Source organism: Cetorhinus maximus, chromosome 1 (genome assembly GCF_964194155.1).
Source record: "Cetorhinus maximus chromosome 1, sCetMax3.hap1.1, whole genome shotgun sequence".
Classification (NCBI taxonomy): domain Eukaryota; kingdom Metazoa; phylum Chordata; class Chondrichthyes; order Lamniformes; family Cetorhinidae; genus Cetorhinus; species Cetorhinus maximus.
The window spans coordinates 237,026,548-237,047,343 of record NC_135879.1 but is presented as its reverse complement, the minus strand read 5'-3'; the positions used below and the strand labels follow the sequence as shown (position 1 = coordinate 237,047,343).

The 20,796-nt window shown below is 41.9% G+C and overlaps 1 protein-coding gene across 1 annotated transcript in view; it reads right to left on the bottom strand.

The window, feature by feature from the left end:
• Positions 1-20,796, bottom strand: part of LOC144688041 (dedicator of cytokinesis protein 2-like) — a 1,154,257-nt gene that overhangs the window by 268,407 nt on the left and 865,054 nt on the right. The window contains exon 32 of the mRNA XM_078554696.1: positions 13,598-13,656. Coding sequence (XP_078410822.1) covers positions 13,598-13,656 — 59 coding nt within the window. The remainder of the gene's footprint in view (positions 1-13,597; positions 13,657-20,796) is intronic.

Here is a 20,796-nt window from a genome sequence, read left to right as displayed (position 1 = left end):
AAATTTTGTTGGGTATCACTCCTGTGAAGCATCTAAGGACATTTTACGATGTTGGAAACATTATATAAGTACAAGGTATTGTCGTTGCTCCAGATGGAGAAGAAGTTACATCATAGAATCATTGAATCTTACAACAGGAGGCCATTCAGGGGCCATGGCTGTGCTGAATCTTACCTTTTGAAAGTTTGGACGGTGTATGATTGCACCACCTGTTCAAATAATGTGTTTCTCAGTTGTCATGTGCCTTTAAAGGATATCAACATGACATCACCAGAAGGGAAATGTGTCATGTGATTCAGTCTTAGTCTCAATTTTGCTTTGAGCAGAGCACAGACACAGATCTTTGATGTCTTCAAGCTTTATACCGATGTATGACTGTTCTCATGCGCCTAGTCTAAATAAATGAACCCATAATGTGTTTACCCAACCTCTTCTGAGCGATTGGTGCCATGTGTCTTGTACAGTAAATGAGCCCAAGGTATGATGTCATTATAATAACACAACATATGATCAATATGGTCAGACAGATGGCAGCAAGATTAAGTACGGGTACGACATGGTAAACAGCCTTAGGTCATGATACATGGCATAAGCAGACCTGTAATGTTTTGATCAGATGGCAACAAAGTCGTAGCATCAGAGAGTGTTAAGAACACAGTGCATTGAGTGCACAGGAAAGCTTTGGAGATGCAGCACTGAGCTTATGTTCAAGTAAAGAGCTGGTAAGCAGATGGATCCCTTGTGGTGAGATTGCAGCACATAGTCTGTATCTTCAGTGAGTAGGACAGCCCATAGAGAGGACCAGCTCCGGGTTAGCTCAGTCTCGAAAGGTGAATGACCAGGGTGTGGGCCGGATCGATAGCAAGTAAGGGAGAGCCAAACAAATAAAAAAAACAGCCATAGAAATCAGGCCAGAGAAGGTTGCGATGATAACAGGCAGCTCCAGGGGTTGCTGAACAGTAAGTTGAAGAAAAAGCAAAGACGGCATTACTCCGTGTGGTGCATTCCCACCACAACTCGTCTTTGTGGGCGGAGCTTCAGAAAAGCTTGCGAAAGCGGTTACAGTGACACTCATCCCAGATACTGCAGAAGAAGGAGGGTCAAAGGGATATTGTCAAAATGTCCACAAAATTCCCCAGTTTGAATAGGGATGCAGCTGACCTAATATCCAAATTCAAAATGTTTAAACATGGTACAGAGCTACGGTTTCTTGATTCAGGCTTCAAGCCATAAAAATTCACTTAGCAATTAGGAATGAAGGTCTACATAGGCTTACCATATCAGAATTAACAGATGCATCGACATTGTAATTTTATGATCCTAGGGAGACAACTAACTCACAGACAGGTCTGGGAGCATGCACACTACAAAAGGATAAACATTTGCTTCAAAATCTCTGTCAGTAATGTAATCCAACTACTCCAACATCGAGCACGAAACATTAGCTTTAGAGTTTGGAATCATGCATTTACATTCCTACCCATTTGCTGAAAGATTTGTGGTAGAAACTGACCACAAGCCGCTGCAGATCATTTGGAGAAAGCCATTGACCAGTGCACCATCAAGGTTGCAATGTTTCTTCATAAAGATTCATGTTACCATTGTGAGATTAGGTACAATCCAGGTAATTTAATGGTCACATCAGATACACTTAGCAGATTACCTAACCCAGTGAAAACAGAAGCTATATCCTTAGATTTACAAGTTGATTTCATTGGCATCAAACTTGAAGATGTTCTGTAAATTGATCTGGTACATTTTGTGCAACATAAATACCAGCAGATACAAGAAGAAGTGGCAAAAGATTCTACACTCCAGAAATTGTGGAAAACCATAATCAAAGGATGGCCTGATTCAATTCAGCATGTCCACGAACACGTGAGACCATTTTGGCCTTCTTGAGACGAGCTAGGCATCTCCTGGGGAATCATTTTTAAAGGCAGGTAGGTCATCATACCGGAATTTTGCAACCTGATATTCTTCACAACTTCCTCACTCACACGTGGGCATAGATCAAGAGAGGCAGTCTATTAGCCGGGTATGAACAATGACATTGAAGTCAGCACAAAGCACCATGGATTTCACATAAAGGTCCTACCCATCCTTGGTCCAAAATCACATCTGACCTCTTTCATGTCCATGGCACGGACTTCATCATCATCGTCGACTTCTTTACCAGATACCTCATTATGTAACAGTTGCACAATACATCAAGCATAAAAGTCTCACAAACACTCTAAGCGCTATTTTCAGTTTATTTGGCATGCCTGGAGAGATCATTACAGATAACAGTCCGCAAGTTATTGGTAAGCCATTTCTGGATATTTGTTAGAAGTAGAATATTGACCACATTACTTCTTCTCCTCATTACCCTAGATCTAACAGCCTAGCTAAACAAATGATTCACATGGTGAAATCACTAATTCTCAAATGTAGACAGACAAAGCAAAATCTACGCATTGCAATGTTACATCTGAGAGCAACACCTTTATGTACAACTATTCCATCACTGGAAGAGGTCATGTTTGGCAGACCAGGGCATACCAATTTACCTACTCTTACCCATTCTACTCTCTCAGAAACTCGAGAGCAATTTATTAAAACTACAAGAGAAGATGGCCAACATGCATGACAAAAATGTAGATACATAATTGCCAAGTTTACAGTTGGGACAACAAGTTCACATCCAGGATTCCACAGAAGGTATGTGGCAACCAGCTGAGGTGACAAGATTTTGTTCAGAACCAAGGTCCTATGAAGTCATTACTCATAAAGGCGCAAAGGTGAAGCCTAACATGGGAACAGGAGTAGGCCCGTTGAACATGCTCCATAACTCAATTAGATCGTGACTGATCACCTACTTTAACGGTACTTTCCCATGCTTTCTCCATATCCCTCAATGTCATTAACCTCCAGAAATCTCTATCGATTTCTGTTTTGAACATGCTCAATGATTGACCTTCCACAGCCCTCTGGGGTAGAGAATTCCTCTAAGTGAAGCAATTCCTCCTCATCTCAGTCTTAAAAGCCTACACCTTATCCTGAGATTGCATTCCCTGGTTTTAGATTCACCAGCCAGAGGAAGCATCTTATCTACATCCACCCTGTGAGAATTTTGCAAGTTTCAATGAGGTCTTTTTTTAATTCATTCACTGGCTGGGTCTGCATTTATTGCCCATTCCTAGTTGCCTTTGAGAAGGTGGTGGTGAGCTGCATTCTTTGAGCCACTGCAGTCCATGTGGTGTAGGTACACCCACAGTGCTGTTAGGGAGGGAGTTCCAGGATTTTGACCCAGCGAAAATGAGGGAACAGTGACATATTTCCAAGTCAGGATGGTGAGTGGCTTGGAGGGGAGCTTCCAGGTGGTGATGTACCCATGTATCTACTGTCTTTGTTCTTCTGGATGGTGGTGATCGTGGGTTTGGAAGATGCCATCTGCATGGTGGGATTCGAACCAGGGTGCCCAGAGAATTACTCTGGGTCTCTGGAATACCAGTCTAGTGGCAATATCACTACACCACGGTGTCACCCCTCATTCTTTGAAATTCAAGGGAACTCAGACTCCCCAGTCTCTCCTCATAAAACAATCCCAGGGATTAAGCTGGTGAACCCCTGTTGCACTCCCTCTATGGCAAGTATATCCCTCCTTAGATAAGGGAACCAAAACTTTAGACAATACTCCAGGTGAGGCCTCACCAAGGCTCTACACAACTGCAGCAAGACATCTGTACTCCTGTGCTCAAATCCCCTTATGATGAAGGCCAACATACCATTCACCTTCCTAATTGCTTGCTGCACCTGTATGCTAACTTTTAGTGACTCATGAACAAGGACACCCAGGTCCCTTTGGACATTGGCACTTCCGAACGTCTCACCATTTAAGAAATATTCTGCCTTTCTGTTTTTTTCTACCAAAGTGAATAACTACATTTATTCACATTATATTCCATCTGCCATGTTCTTGCCTATTCACTTAGTCTGTCCAAGTCCTCTTGAGGCCTCCACACATCCTCCTAACAACATACTTTTCCATAAATTGCTGGAAAAACTGAACAGTCTAACAGCACCTGTGGAGAGAAAGACAGAGTTAATATTTCGAGTCCGTATGACTTATTCAGAGCTCTGAAGAAGAGTCATTATGGACTCGAAACGTTAATTCTGTCTTTCTCTCCGCAGATCCTGTTAGATGTGCTGAGTTTTTCTAGCGTTTTCTGTTTTTGTTTCAGAGTTCCAGCATCCTCAGTATTTTGCTTTTAACTTACTTTTCCACCCAGTTTGGTTTCATCAGCAAATTTGGAAATATTACATTTGGTCCCCACATCCAAATCATTTATGTAAATCGTGGACAACTGTGGGCCTGGCTAGTACCCCACTAGTAACAGACTGCCATCCTGAGAATGAACTGTTTATTCCTACTTTCTGCTTTCTGCCTATTAACCAATTCTCAATCCATATTTCCCCCAAACCCATGCACTCTAATTTTATTTACTAAGCTCCTGAGTGGGACCATACCAAAGCCTGCTGAAAATCCACATACGCCACATCCACTAGTTCTCTTTTATTAATGCTACAAGTAATATCCTCAAAACACTCCAACAAGTTTGTCAAACATGATTTCCCCTTCCATAGATCCATGTTGACTCTCCCCAAATTTACCTTCATAATAGATTCTAACATTTTCCCTACTACTTATGCCAATCTAACAGGTCTGTCGTACTCCATTCTCCCTCTTCCTCTCCTCATAAATAGAGGGATTACATTTGCTCCTTTTGAGTCTGCAGGAACCTTTCCAGAATCTATTGAATGTTGAAAGATAACCACCAATTCATCCACTATCTCCCTAGCCACCTCCTTCAACACTCTGGGATGAAGCTTACCTGGTCCAGAGGATTTATAAACATTTAATCCAGCTAACTTTTCAAATACTACCTCTAGTTTCTCCGCCATTTCCCTGTTCTCCACTATAAGTTCTCCTGTCCCCATTTGTAATGGACCCACTTTTCTCCTAGCTCATCTTTGCCTTTTCACATACCTAAATAAAATGTTTACAGTCCACCTTTCTGTTCCTTGCTAATCTACATTCATTTTCTGTTTTCCTTTTTTAATCAGTTTCTTGGTCCTGCTTTGCTGGATTATAAATCGCTCCCAAACCTCAGGCTTTCCACTTTTTCTGGCATCCTTATAAGCCACTTCCTTTGATCTAATGCAATCTTTAACTTCTTTCATTAACCATAGTTGATTTACCTTTGCCTTTGGGTGTTTCTGCCTTAGAGGAATGTATATCTGTTGTACACCGTGTATTATTTCTTTAAATACTAGCCATAGTCTGTGTACTCTCAAATCTTTTAGTGTATTTTCCCAATCCACCATAGCCACCTTGCCCTTATACCTTCATAATTTCCTTTCCTAACCGAGGACAAATCATAATTTCCTTTGCTAACCGAGGACACATCAGATCCATTCCACTTCCTCAACCATTTTACAGTTCTACTGCATCTAGGTCAGGATCCCAAATGCAACCAGAAACAACATCCAAGAATGACAACCCATGGATCACTGTGACCAACTAAAGAAAGCTCCTGACAAGGTTCTCTTCACAAGATTTGGACGTACCAGCAGATTACCCCGAAGCTTTAGGGACTCATAGACTCATCAGTTCTATGCACTTATGTAATGGTAACTAACAATGAACATGTATTGTAAATAGCTATACTTCTTTGGAAGGGGGGAAAGTATCATTGAAAAGAAAGGGGGATGTTGCAACATGCCTTTAAGGGATATCAGCATGACATCACTAGAAGGCTGTGTCATGTGATCCAGGCTTAGTTTCACTTTTGCTTTGAGCAGAGCACAGACACACATCTCTGATGCCTCCTAGCTCTATACCTATGTATAACTGTTCTCATGTGCCTAGTCTTTAATGAACTCACAACGTATTTATCCATCAACCTTCAATCCCGTTAATTTTTCAAGTACTACCTCTTTACTAATACTAATTTATTTTAGTTCCTCAGTTTTACAAGTCCCTTGGTCGCCTAGTATATCTGGGAGATTTTCTGTATCTTCTTCCGTGAAGACAGACACAAAGTAGCCATTTAGTGTTTCCAGCATTTCCCTGTTCTCCACTATAAATTCTTCAGTCCCCAGTTGTACACGATACTCCAACTAAGGTCTAAACAGTAAACGTTTCGCACAACTTTCTTGTTTTTACATTCAACGTCCCTATTTACAAAGCCAAGCATCCCATACACTTTCCTAACCATCTTATCAACTTACCCTGATATTTTAAAGATTTTTGAATGTACACCCTCTGGTCCTTGTGCTTTTATAACCCACTCAGAACGATGCCATTTAGATCATACTGCCTCTCCATGTTGTGTCTCCCACCCTAGGTGCATGACTTTACACTTACCACATTAAATTGCTATGGCCATGGGTCTTTCCATTTCACCAATCTGCCTAGATATTTCCAAAGTCAGCTGCTATAAATCACTAATTACTAGGTTTCCAAGTTTATTATTGTCCACAAGCTTCAACACTTTACTCCCTATCCCCAAGTTTAGGTCTTTTATAAATAACAAAAAAAGCAATGGCCCTAATACCAAACCCTGGTGGTCCCGATCTAGTCAGTAAAATATCTGTCCAACATGACTCTCTGCCTCCTAGTCCCTTAGCTAATCACATACCCAAGTTACCACAGTCCCTTTAATATCGTGAGCTTCTGTTTTCTGAATAAGTCTGTGATGAGGTACATGGTTTGAAAGTCCCTAAGCTATAATGCCGACCTTCATCAACTCTCTGTGTTACTTCATAAAAAGCTATAAACGTTTGGAAGAAAATCATCTATTTATTTAAAAAAAACACAAAATATTGTACAATCCCCTCGTGACATTCAAAAAAATATCTCCTGAAGCTAAACTATTGTCCAGCTTCCTCCTTCCCCCAAACTTGTTCCAGGTCAATCCCAAAGGGTCATGTTGCAGATACTGTTGTTGTTGTTGTTGTTGTTGTGGAAGGCTACGTCAATGTATTAATGAGAGGTAGTCGTGAGTTTTTCAGTTTAGTAAAGAATACATAATGCACTGACCATGTACATTAGCATGGATAGAAGTGGCAAATCGAGTCTGGCACATGGACCAATGGTTGACCAAGTAGGGTTAATGTGCTTTCTCTCAATCTCCTGTGTTAGGTTAGTGTGTGTAACACTCTTGTCTCTAAACTAGAAGGTTTGTGGGGTCAAACCCCACTCCAAAGATTTGGACACATTATTCACACTGAAAGTCAAGTCCAGTGCACTTTTGAGGGAATGCTGCACTGTTCAAGAAAACTGTTGAAAAATAAATGTTAATCTGAAGTTTCCATCTGTGGAGGTAAAAGAGTCCATGGTACTATTTTGAAGGCGTGCAATTGAGTTCTCCCCAGTGTCCTGTCCAACATTTATCTTTTTCCATTATCATGAAACATAGATTATCTGGTCATTATTACAGTGCTTTTGGTGGGACATTGCCATGTGGAATGGCCTCCAATAACCAGGACCATCTTTTCATGTACTAGGTAGGACTCCAGCCAGTTGAGCGATGACACTCTGATTTCTATTGGCTTCAGTTTTGCTAGGATTCCTTGATGCTACTCTCAGTCAAATGTAACTTGATATCAAGGGCAGTCACTTTCAGCTCAGGCTTAATTCAACTCTTTAACAATGTTTGGAGTAAGGCTGTAATGAGGTCTGGAACTGAGTGGCCCTTGTGGAACTCAAACTGAGCGTATGAACATACGAAAATACAAGTGAAGAACAGGAGCCATTCAATAAGATCGTGGCTGAGCTGACTGTAACCTCCCCCCTACCCCTGATAACCCTTTACCCCCTTGTTTATCAAGAATCTATCTACCTCTGCCTTGAAAATATTCACTCTGCTTCCACTGCCTTTTGAGGAACAGAGTTCCAAAGACTCACTACCCTTTGAGAGAAAAAAAATCTTCTCATCTCCTTAAATGGGCGACCCCTTATGTTTAAACAGTGACCCCTGGTTCCAGATTCTTCCACAAGAGGAAACATCCTTTCCACATCCACCCTGTCAAGACCCCTCAGGATCTTATATGTTTCAATCAAGTCACCTCTTACTCTACTAAACTCCAGTGGATAAAGCCTAGTCTGTCCAACCTTACCTCATAAGACAACCCATTCATTCCTGGTATTAGTTTAGTGAGATGTAAATACATTAGAAACAGCAGAGAAGGTTTACTTTTTTTTTGGTTTTTTTATATTCATTCGTGGGATGTGAGCTTCGCTGGCTGGGCTAGCATTTATTACCCATCCCTAGTTGCCCTTGAGAAGCTCATCACCACCTTCTCAAAGGAAACTAGGGATTGGCAATAAATGCTGGCCCAGCCAGCGAAGCCCACATCTCATGAATGAACATAAAAAAAGTAAACCTTCTCTGAACTGTTTCTAATGTATTTACATCTTTCTTAAAATAAGGAGGCCAATGCTGTACACGGTACTCCAGCTGTAGTCTCACCAGTGCCCTTCATAACTGAAGCATAAACTTCCTGCTTTTATATTCCCTCGTAATAAATAATAACATTCTATTAGCTTTCCTATTTACTTGCTGTGCCTGCATATTGGCCTTTTGTGGTTCATGCATTAGGACACCCAGATCCCTCTGCATCTCAGAGCTCTGAAATCTCTCACCATTTAGATAATACGCTTTTCCATTCTCCTCTTCTTTTCTATTCTTCCTCACGATGGCAAGCAGGTTTTTTTCTCGGTAAGTGCTGCTTGATAGCACTGTCAGTGACACCTTCCATAATTTTGTTGATGATTGAGAATAGACTGATGAAGCGGTAATTTTCCAAATTGGGTTTGTCCTGCTTTGTGAACAGAACATAACTGGGCAATTTTCTACATTGTCGGGTAGATGCCACTGTTGTAGCTGTATTGGAACAGCTTGGCTAGAGTGTAGCTTGGCTACTTCTGGAGCACAGCTCTTCAATACTACAGCTGTGATATAGTCAGGGTCCATTGCTTCTGATGTATTCAGTGCATTGAACATGAAGTTCTATTTCTTTTCCTCATTCTGTTTTTCTTTATCAATGTCTTTCTATTTCTTTACATCTCAGCACTTCCTTACAGCCTATTTGTTTGTGCTTTTGCCTCCTTTCATCACACTGTGTGCATGGGGTCATGGGAAAAATGTCTGCCTTCTGAGCTGACTGCCAAGCTAGTTTTGCAACTTAATAAAACAAGCAGCTCCCTTTCACGCAAGCTAGCTCCTCTGCCTTGACTGAGTCAAGAGAAGAGGTTATCAGCAGTTTTAGGAACTGAAAAAGCTCATTAAATTCAACCTACCCCTTATTTGTATGAATAAGCAGCAATCTCTCTGTGAACGTTACTCTCAATCCCAGCTCACTGCAGAAATTTACCAGTTTACCTGCTGGAACCATTTAGAAAATTCTTTCCGACTAACATATCCCACAACTCCATTAGCCTTCGGAAAATTTCTGACTGATTTCCCTCCATACGGCTAATGTGCTAATCTTGAGATCTGCACTTCTGTGAACAATTTTGCAGGGATCAATTTTTAATCAATTGCCTTTCTTAACCTTGAAGACTTCAGTTAGGTCAGTCATTAGCCTGCATGAGGGTATGGCAGTGCAATGGTTATATTACCACACTGGTAATCCGACAAGCCTGGATTAATGATCCGGTGACAAGAGTTCCAGTCCCACCATAGCAACAACTTAATTCAATAAATCTAGAATAGGATGCTATGAAACTGCTGGGTTGTTGTAAGAATCCATCTGGTTTGCTAATGTCCTTGAGGGGAGGAAATTTTCTGTCCTTTACCCAAATGGCCTATATATGACTTCATATCTACAGTCATGTGGCTGACTCTGAAATGGCCCAGCAAGACACCCAGTTGCATTCGAGAACCATCACTTTCTCAAGGACAAGGGAATTAAGGATGAGCAATGAATGCTTATCTTGTCAGTGTCAACCACATCCTGTGAACGAGAAACCAAAAACTTCACCCAGTTCAGACAGTAAGTAGGTAGTGTACCTGAGGCAGGTCATTCAGGGTAGGTTAGTTCCACACCGTTAATCCTCAGAGATAAAATAAACATTTTAAAACACATTTTTAACTAGAAATAATAAAACAGTTTAACTCTATTCACCCATCATAGAATCATATGGCATACGCATTGGACCCGTGCCAGCTTGTTAAAAGAGCTACCAATTAGTCCCACTTCCCTGAGCTGTGGCTCAGTTCATAGCACCCTCGCCTTTGAATCAGAGGGTTGTGGGTTCATGTCCCACTCCCGGAAACCAAGAACTGTGATTGTACTCGAAAAGAGTTGCAATCTGTGACTGTTGGTAACTCGAAAGAGTTTCCCTGTTTTTCCCATCTATATTTGTCTCCAAATCTGTATTTACTGCTTTGTTTTCTATTAATTTTAATTTTGCTGTTGCCAACATCCTTTCCCAAAAGCTTTACAGATGTTCCATGCTCTGATATCTGCTGTAAATGCCCGTTTAAGGTGCTAGTGACCAATGATGGAATTACTCTCAATGATTTCTGCCAGGTGTGGCTATTCGGATGTCAGTTCGCCACTGAACGTTCACCTAACTGCATCCCCTGACAGTAGGTAATGAGGGTTGGCAGGCTGTTCGATCATGTGGTGAGGGTGGGGTGTGGTGGTGGGGAGCTACCCTAGTTTCACCTGAGCTTGTCCTACTTTAACATCCAGATGAATTCACTGTCCAGCCGGAGCAACTGCATATAGCGATCAGGAATAGCAACATTAGTTGATGATTTTCCATGCCCTTCCTCATGGGCTTGGGAATGAAGCCTGTCATGGAGTCTCTGCTGCCCTCAGTGCAAAGATCAGTTACAAAATCAGAGACCAAAGGTTGAGAGGGGGGGGAAATGCATCCTTATAGTGCTTGGTTTTAAGCCAATTGGTCCCAGTTGTCCGGAGTATCTCTTATATTACATATTGACACCCATGTCAATATGTCAACCATTGTCACCCATGTCAACTTCATGCTTACCTTCTAAATGACACTCTCCTCAGGGAAAACTACTTTACTCAAAAGTGAACTTGATCCTTACAAACATGAAACAAAGTGAGGGAGAAGCTGCAAAACCAGTTATCAACCTTGACTCATGAATGGTACGCTTGCCTCTAAGTCAAAAGCAATGGTCCGGAAGTTTGTTCAGTTGGAATGACACGAGCCCTTTAAAAATGGTGGGCAGGACCTGATTCCCATTTCCAACAATTCTTGCCGGCACAGGATAAGGGTGAGGGCAGTCATCATGCACACAGTACTTTGGCCCTTACCAGCCCCATTGTGGGCAGCTTAATCCCCTCCTGTAATTTTAGTGGAGTCGGCCTCCTTCAGTAAGTAAATGTGGTTCACTGCCCCTGAGAGGAGATGTGAACCATGGGGGAACCCCAGACCGAATGGAGAACCAAAAAAACCCAGTCATCCTAGAATTCATTCATTGACAGGCTTTGAAATGAAAAATACACTTCTCCTTTCAGTCTCAATAGTTATTTGTAGGTGAGATGTGTTTTTACTGCAGTGATTGACTATAGGTCCTTGTCCTGCAAAGTTAAGTTCATCATTACATTGATCAACGTTGTGTAAATATTGAGATGCATTAGAGTATTTTTTGCTATTGGGAAACGTGTTCCTATGCATTCAAAACTTAAGAAAACACTGCTTGGGATAACCTTAAGTGAATTAAGTGCCCAGAGCTATTTTAAAATGAAAATAAAACTTTCAGTAGCTTTTAACCATAGAAAAAATGCCCCCACCCGCTCCTGGAGTGCTTTGATTGACAGAATATCTGGTGTTGTTTAGGAAAAAAAGGCCATCTGTTTTTTTTCTGTTTCAATAGACTCCATGATTTACATTTCCTAGGGTTTGTTACTATAGCTGAGCTGATTATGAATGCCTGGCTGAGTTTCAAGGGTCAGGGCCACCTATCCCTACAAGGGGCTCTGTTCACATTTTGATTGATAGTTTTAAGAGGTTATTAAAGGATTATCTATCATTTTTGTGGATAGTGAAAAAGATGTCTGTTTGTTGCTATAACAGATTGGCCACCTATGGAGATTTACATTGTTACATGGATTTTATGAATGATAGTTTTTTCAGTATCAAATGTGTTTGAATGAGAGCTCTATTAGATTGCTAGAAGATTTTTTATTTCATCTCCATTTCAAAGATATGCTTTTTGAGGTCTGCCCATAGTGGATACTGGGTGAGTGCCTATTGAGGGTAATTGGGGGTTATGGAGGAGACATGGGAGGGTATGGGGGGCATGGAGGGGACATGGGGGAAAAGAGGGGGCATGTGGATATGATGGAGCATGAGGATATGAGGGGGTATAGGGAATATGAGGGGGCATTCAGTGGGCATGGGGTATATGAAGGGGCACGGAGGCGGCATGGGGACACGAGAGAATATGGAGGGGGGGATGAGGAATTTGAGGAGCCATGGAGGGGTCGTGGGGAATATGAGGGGGTATGTGGGTTGCGGGGGCCTGGGGGGTGGCTTTCTGACATTCATCATTAAAACTGAGCCGTTGTCCCAGTAAAAAGAGGCAGGTGTTATAGCTTGCCGGCCTCACCGTCCACCCACCTCCACTGCTGCCTCAGGCCTGCCTCCAGAGGCAGTGGGCCCATTTTGCTCCCGCCTCCCTGGAATGAAAATTTGACAGGCGCGGGCCTTTTTAAAGGAGGCGGGTCAGCAGGTCGGGAAGTTTCCTGACTCAACCTTCCTGCCTCCTCCACGAAAATCCAGCCCTATGGGATCAAGCCCCAAACCAGAGACTTGAACATGAAATCTAGGGCAGTACTGAGGGAGTGCTGCACTGTCAGAGCTGCTGTCTTTCAGATGAGATGATAACCTGAGGCCCATGCTGTGCTCTGTGAACATAAAAGATCCCTTTTGGCACTATCGTGAAGAAGAGCAGAGGACGTATCCTTTGTGTCAAAAAAGGTGTAAAAGGGAGATGAGGAAAAAGTGATTTGCCCAGGAGGTGGTTGGAGACTGGAACAAACTTCCTGAGAGGGTGGTGGAGGTAAGTTTGGTCGAGAATTGGATTGCTATCTGGAAAGAAGGAATGTATAGGGAATATGAGGGGGGCATTGAGTGTGCATGCAAGGTTATGGAGATAAGGCAGCAGAGTGGGACTAGGTAGAATGCTCTTTCAGAGAGCCCATGCAGACTTGATGGGCTGAATGGCCTTCTTCTGCACTGTAAAGTTTCTGTGCCCTGGCCAATATTTATCCCCAAACAAACATCAGTAAAAGCAGATTATCTGGTCATTATTGTATTGCTGCTTGTGGGACTTTGCCGTGTGCAAATTGACAGCTGTGATACAAGACTAATTCATCGACAGTAAAATGCTTTGGGATCTCCTGGTGGCATTAAAGATGCTATATAAATGCAATTTATATTTTGCAATATCTTTCAATCTCAACGACAAAAAATAATGGTGAGAGATCAGAAGAGGTAAAGAAGCAGACGGAGTTTGAAGGTGGTAGATCGGAGGGAAAAAAATCACAAACTCATGAGCCTTACCAAGATTGTACCACATTTCACGGATTGCAGACCCGATAATGCCTCTCATATCTCCGTATCTATAGAATACAAGAAGATAACTGTTAGTCAATGTATTCTTAAAACACAATTTCTTCTGCATGAATAAGTCCTGGACCCTTGGTTGTAGAATATAACTGTGTAAGCTACACATATATGGAGAATTAGGATTTAGTTCATTGTGATTATGATTCTGATTCTCATATGATTATGTATAAAATACTAGTTCAGCCTCAACTGGAGTATTGCGTACAGTTCTGGGCACCACACTTCAGGAAAGATGTGAAGGCATTAGAGACAGTGTGGGAGAGATTGGCATGAATGGTTTCAAAGATGAGAAATTTCAATTAAGTAGGTAGGTTGGAGAAGTTGGGACTGTTTTCCTTGGAGAAGATAAGGATGAGAGGAGATTTGATAGAGGTGTTCAAAATCATGAGGGGTTTGGGCAGAGTAGATAGGGAGAAACTGTTCCTACTGGTGGAAGGATTAAAAAACCAGATGGCATGGATTTAAGGTCATTGGCAAAAGAAGCAATGGTGACGTGAGGGAAAACTTTTTCACACAGTGAATGGTTAAGATCTGGAATGCACTGCCTGAGAGGGTGGTGGAGGCAGGTTCAATGGAGGCATTCAAGAGGGAATTGGATTATTATCTGAGAAGGAAAAACATGCAGGGTTACGGGAATGGCACTCAGTGCTCATTTGGAAAACTGGCACAGACACAATGGGCCAAATGGTCTCCTGTGCTGTAACACTTCTGTGGTCCTGTGATACGGTTTTAGCTTTGTTTTGGCTTCTAACTAGCTTGTGGGTTTGCACCATAGCTAGGAGTGAATAAATAGTTAATCTATTCCCAGGATGTTTCAGGGGATGGATTATATTTAAAAAGAAAATGCTTTGTCAGCGAGGAGAAAGGTAATTTTGTTGGCCAGGAATGATGACTAAGCGTATTGAGATAAGAAATGGGACAATGGGTCCAAGGTGATAAATAAGTTGGCCATTTGGCGTTTTGTCAGGAAATCACAAATTTCTGGGAGTTTTGTTCACAATAACTCTTATCAGGCCATAATGAATCATCAAGGACAGTGCATGATTACATACTTAAAAAGATCCTTCACAATTTGTAGGGAGGGACAGACAAGAACAAAAGGGTGGGTGACATTTACGACTCTCTACCCACCGGAAAAGCAGGATACCATTGCTTTTTTTCCCTGTTTGATTATTGTTGAGGCGTTGAATGTGTTAGGCTTGGTCAAATGCAAGAATATAAAGAGGAGCAGGAATTGATCATACGGTGTCATGAGGCTGCTCCATTCATTTATATCATTGCTGATCTTCTACCTCAACTCCGCTTTCCCATCCTATCTCCATGTCCCTCGATCCCTTTCGTGCCCAAAAGCATATTGTTATGAAGATGTGTTATATAAAATATTAATTTATAATGTCATTGGCTGGACATACATTTGTATTTCACTTTTTTGAAAAGAACACTTTTACTAAGCGAAGGACACTGGCTTACAGCAGCTAACATGCTGCATTTCCAAAGGACACAAGCTGCTTCTATAGAGGCACAGAGTTTAAGGAGCTTGCAGAGAGAGGTCACATGATACAGCTGGATAAAAAGATACTGGATTTTTATATAGTCAGAGAGAGACTGCCCATCTCTCTTTCTTCTGAAATCTCTCTTATCAAAGCTGAGCTGTTTGTGATTTGAAAAACCCACTAGAAGACCTCATTGCTGCAAGCCAAGAGTTCTTAAAGGAGAATTCCAAATCAGCACCATTGTGAGAGTCCCTAAGTACCGGCAGCTACTGTGGACCAGGGTCCTTCATTTTCTCATAATAAATAAAATTTGCAAAACCGTTGTGATAGCGTGGCCAAGTTCCCTTGTGGATTTGGTCCGCCTGGCACACATGACCTGCCACATCATAACAGGAGAAATTGAGGAGACTGGGCCTTCATTCTCTAGAGTTTAGAAGAATGAGAGGTGGCCTCATTGAATTTGCACTGAATTCAGAAGTAATTAGTCCACGAACACCTTTCAAGATTTTAAAAACTAAATTAAAACATTTATTAGCAAAAGAAAAGATTTCAAGCACATACGTAAGATTACAGTTACTTAATGCTGTAACAAATCCCAAAATCCCTAATTAATCTGACTCCCAACTACATTTCCCCTTTAAGGCAACAGTCCAAAATAGATTTTAAATTTAATTATGTAAGCCAGCAAGTTTACCACAGCACCCACTTGACAGTGGAATTCCAAAATTCTTATAAGGCTGGACAGGGTAGATGCAGGAAAGATGTTTCCTTTGGCCGGGGGGGGTGGGAGGGGGGTCTAGAACCGGGAATTACAGTCTCAGAATAAGAGCTAGGCCATTTAGGACCAAGTTGAGGGGGAATTTCTTCACTCAGAGGGTGGTAAATCTTTGGAATCCTCATAGCTTACATTCCCACTTGGCTTTGTATAACCAACAAACTCAAATTACACTCATTCCCTTCATTTAAGTTATTAACATAGAGTGTAAACAGCTGAGGCCCCAGCAGTTCTCTTTGTGATATCCCACTAGTAACATCCTGGCAACCTGAAGATGATCTGCCTATTCCTACCCTTTGTTTTCTGTACGTTAACCAGTCCTCTAGTCCATGCTAATATATTAACCACAACCACATGTACTCTTACTTTCTGTATTAAGCTTTCACATGGCACCGATGTTACATTCGCTAATTTCCAATCCATTGGAACTATTCTAGGATTGAGTGAATTGTAGAAGATCACAAACAACAGACCTGCAACCACCTCTTTCAGATGTAGGGGATATAGGCTGCCAGGTCCAGAGGATTTGTCGGATTTTAGCGTCATTATTTCTCTAATACTTTTTTCCACCAATATTAATTACTTTAAGTTCCTCACTCTCGTTAGAACATTGTTTCCCCACCATCTGGTATACTTTTTTATGTCTTCCACTCTAAATATAGACACAAAATTGATGCCTGGTCAATGCCTGGCCAAGAAGCTCACTGAACTCTTTCAGTCTATGTGGGAGCAAGGAAACATCCTGCAACAATACAAAGATGCTTCCACTGTCCACCTGGACATGCAGAAAGGAGCTCGCCAATCTTGCAACAATCACAGAGGAATCTCGGTCCTCTCCATCGGAGGCAAACTCTTCACCAGAATCCTTCTGAACAGTTTGGTGCATCATCTCAACCAGGATCTGCTGCCAGAGAGTTAGTGCGGTTTCAGAAAAGGTCAAGGAATCACTGACGTGGTGTTTGCAGTTAGACAGCTCCAAGAGAAGTGCCAAAAACAGAACATGGACCGCTATGCCACATTTGTTGGCCTGACGAAGGCCTTTGATACTGTGGCCTTTGACAAAGACTGTGAGGGCCTTTGGAAGGTAATGGAGAAATTTGGCTGCCCTGAGAAATTCATCACAATATTTGACAGTTCCATGACTGCATGCGCACAAGTGTCCTGGATGATGGTGAGTCTTCTGACCCATTGCCAGTCCAATGAAGTTAAACAGGGCTACTTGCTAGCGCCAACCCTCTCAGCAGATTTTTCTCCGCCATTTTCTCCAATGCCTTCCATGATGGTGATCCTGGCATCAAAATCAGATATCACATGGACATGAAACTGCTCAGTCTGAGACAACTCCAGGCAAAGACCAAGCTCTCCAAGGACATACTTCACAATTTCCTGTTTGCTGATGACTGTGCACTCGCTGACGCTTCATGTAAATGCAAAGTAGCATGGACTTGTTCTCCAACACATGTGACAGCTTCGACCTTATGATCAGCATGAAGGAAACTGAAGTACCAGCCTGTTCCAGGAAAGCCTCATCTCGAGGCCAAGGTTTCAGTCCATGACCAGAACTGGTCAGCCATGGATAAATTTACTTATTGCAGCATCACACTCTCTCAAGCTATCTGTATTGATGACGAGACATATGTATGAATTGCCAATGTAAGTGTAGCCATTGGCAGATTTCAAACATCAGTCTGGGAAGGACTGAGTCTGCCTACCAAATTGAAAGTCTATACAGCAATAGTCCTGCCCACATGCTCTATGCATGTGAGGCTTGGACTGTGGACCAGTGTCATGCCGAGAAGCGCAACCACTTTCACTTGAGCTGCCTTTGGAAGCTTCTGAAGATGAGATGGCAGGGGTAAGTACCAGACACTGAGGAGATTAGCCATGCTGGCATGCCAAGCATCCATACCAGAGTGAGACAGCCACAACCGAGTTGGGCTGGTCATGTAGCCAGAATGCCTAACACTCGCTTAGCAAAGCTAAACTTCCAAGGTGAGTTTGAGTCTGGGATGTGCTCTCATGACAGTCAAAGGAAGCTACAAGGACACTCTGAAGGCTTCACTTAGGAGTTCTGATATTGATTTTGGGAGAAGATCACCCAGGATCGCAGCACCTGACGCAACCCAATAGAAAATGTTGCGGTCTCCTTCGAAGGCAAGTGCATATGAGAGGCAGGAAGAAAATGCAAGGAGAGGAAATTCCAAGCCAGCAACCTGTCCAGAACTCAATTGTCTGGAGATATCCTGTCATATCCTGGCAGAACCTTCCTGGCACAGATCGGCCCCATCAGTCACCTACGTACCCACAGAACCCTACCAAATGCCCCAGATGGTGAACATGGTCATCGTCACCTTGAAGGACAAACAAGAAAAGAAGATAAGAGAAACATAAAATAGGATTTTAACGTTCCTGCCATTTCCTTAGCCCTGTTGTAGTTTTTCCTGTCTCAGCCTCTGAGAGACCCACCTTTAATTTCACTATTCTCTTCCTTTTCACAGATCTCTAGAGGCTCTTATAACCTGTTTTTCTTTAACTTTGTTCTACTTTCCCCGTTTTAACAAATGTTGGTCATCCTTTGCTGGTTTCCAAAACTCACCCAATCCTCAGACTTGCTACTCTTCTGGACCACATCATAAGCCTCTTATTTTAATCTAATATTATTCCTAATTTACTTAGTTAGCTACAGGTGGATCGTGTTTCCCATGGACTTTTTGTTCTCAGTGAAATGTATATTTTTTGAGAATGATGTAATATTTCTTTAAATGTTCACCATTGTTATGCACCATCAAACCCTTCAGCCTAACTTCCCAATCTACCTTAGCCAACTAGTCCCTTATTAACTATGTAATTACCTTTCTATGTTTTTTATATTCATTCATGGGATGTGGGCATCACTGGTTAGGCCTGCATTTATTGCCCATTTATTGGCACGGACAGAAGATTGGCTGGGTAACAGGAAGTAGAGAGTAGGCATAAAAGGGTATTTTTCAGGTTGGCAAGATGGTAATAAGTGATGTGCCACAGGGAACAGTGCTGGAACCTCAACTGTTTACAATTTATTTAAATGACTTGGATGAAGGGATTGAATGGATGGTTGCCAAATTTGCTGATGACACAAAGATAGGTAGGAAAGTAAGTTGTGAAGAGGACATAAGGAGGCTATGAACAGATATACATAGGTTAAGTGAGCGGCCAAAGATCTGGCTAATGTAGTTAAATGTGGGAAAATGTAAAATTGTCCATTTGGCAGGAAGAACAAAAAGGAAGCATATTATCAAAATGGTGAGAGATTGCAGAGCTCTGGGGTGCAGAGGGATCTGAGCGTCCTAGTGCATGAATCACAAAAGGCTAGTATGCAAGCACAGAGAGTAATTCGAAAAGCTGATAAAATGTTATAATTTATTGTGAGGGGAACTGAATACAAATGTAGGAAGGTCATGCTTCAGTTGTGTAGAACATTGGTAAGAACATTGTATAGGACATTTGGAGTACTGTGTACAGTATTGGTCACTTTATTTAAGGAAGGGTGTAAATACGTTGGAAGCAGTTCAGAGAAGGTTTATCAGACTAATACCTGGATTGGGTGGGTTGTCTTATGGGGAAAGACTAGGCTTGTATCCGCTAGAGTTTAGATTGATTGAAACACATAAAATCCTGAGGGGTCTTGACAGGGTGGATGGGGAGAGAATGTTTCCTCTTGAGGGAGAATCTAGAACTAAGGTCACTGTTTAAAAATAAGGGGTCGCCCATTTAAAACAGAGATGAGGTGAAATGTTTTCACTCAGAGGGTTGTGAGTCTTTGGGACCCTCTTCCTGAAAAGGCGGTGGAAGTCTTTGAGTCTTTGAATATTTTTAAGGCAGAGGTAGATAAATTCTTGTTAAGCAAGGGGATGATAGGTTATCTGGGGTAGGTGGGATGCAAATTTCAGGTTACTATCAGATCAGCCATGATCTTATTAAATGGTGGAGCAGGCTCGAGGGGCTGAATGGCCTACTCCTGCTCCTTGTTCATATGTTCGTATATGTATCCCTAATTGCCCTTGAGAAGGTGGTGGTGAGCTGCCTTCTTGAACCACTGCAGTTCATATTCCTTTTAGACTTTCTTGCAATTGTGATACACTTTGTTTAATAACCTAATTTCAGTACGAAATTCACAAACTCAAGGTGAATTTCTATCATATTATGATCACTCTTCCCTGGAGGATCCTTTACTGTGAGATTATTAGTTAACTCTCTCTCATTGCACAAGACAATATATTGCTCTAGGAAACTGTCTCGACTGCATTCCATGAACATGTCCTTCAAATTGCTTTTATCGACTTGATTTGTCAAATCTATAAGAAAATTAAAGTCTCCCAAGGTTATTGATACCTTCGTGACAAGTTCCTCTTACTTCTTGACTAATACTCTGCCCAGCAGTATAGCTACTGTTAGGGGCATATAAGCCACTCCCCCAGTGAGTTCTGTCTTTTGTTATTTCTTATTACTGGCAATTATTGCAAGGGGAATGGAATATGAAAGTAGGAACATTTTACTGCAACTGTACAGCTCCTTGGTGAGACCACATCTGGAATATTGTCTACAGACTTGGTCTCCTTATTTGAAAAAAAAAGCGAAGCAGTTCAAAGAAGGTTCACTCGTCTCATTCCTGGGACCAAGGGCTTATCTTATGAAGAAATGATGAACAAGTTGGGACTATACCCACTGGAGTTTAGAAGAATGAGAGGTCATCTTACTGAAGCATATCAGAAACTAAGGGAGTGTGATAGGGTGGATACCAGAAGGAGTTTTCCACTTGTGGGGGAGGCTAGATTAAGGGACACAGTTTAAAAATAAGAGGTCTCCCTTCTAAGACGGAGGTGAGA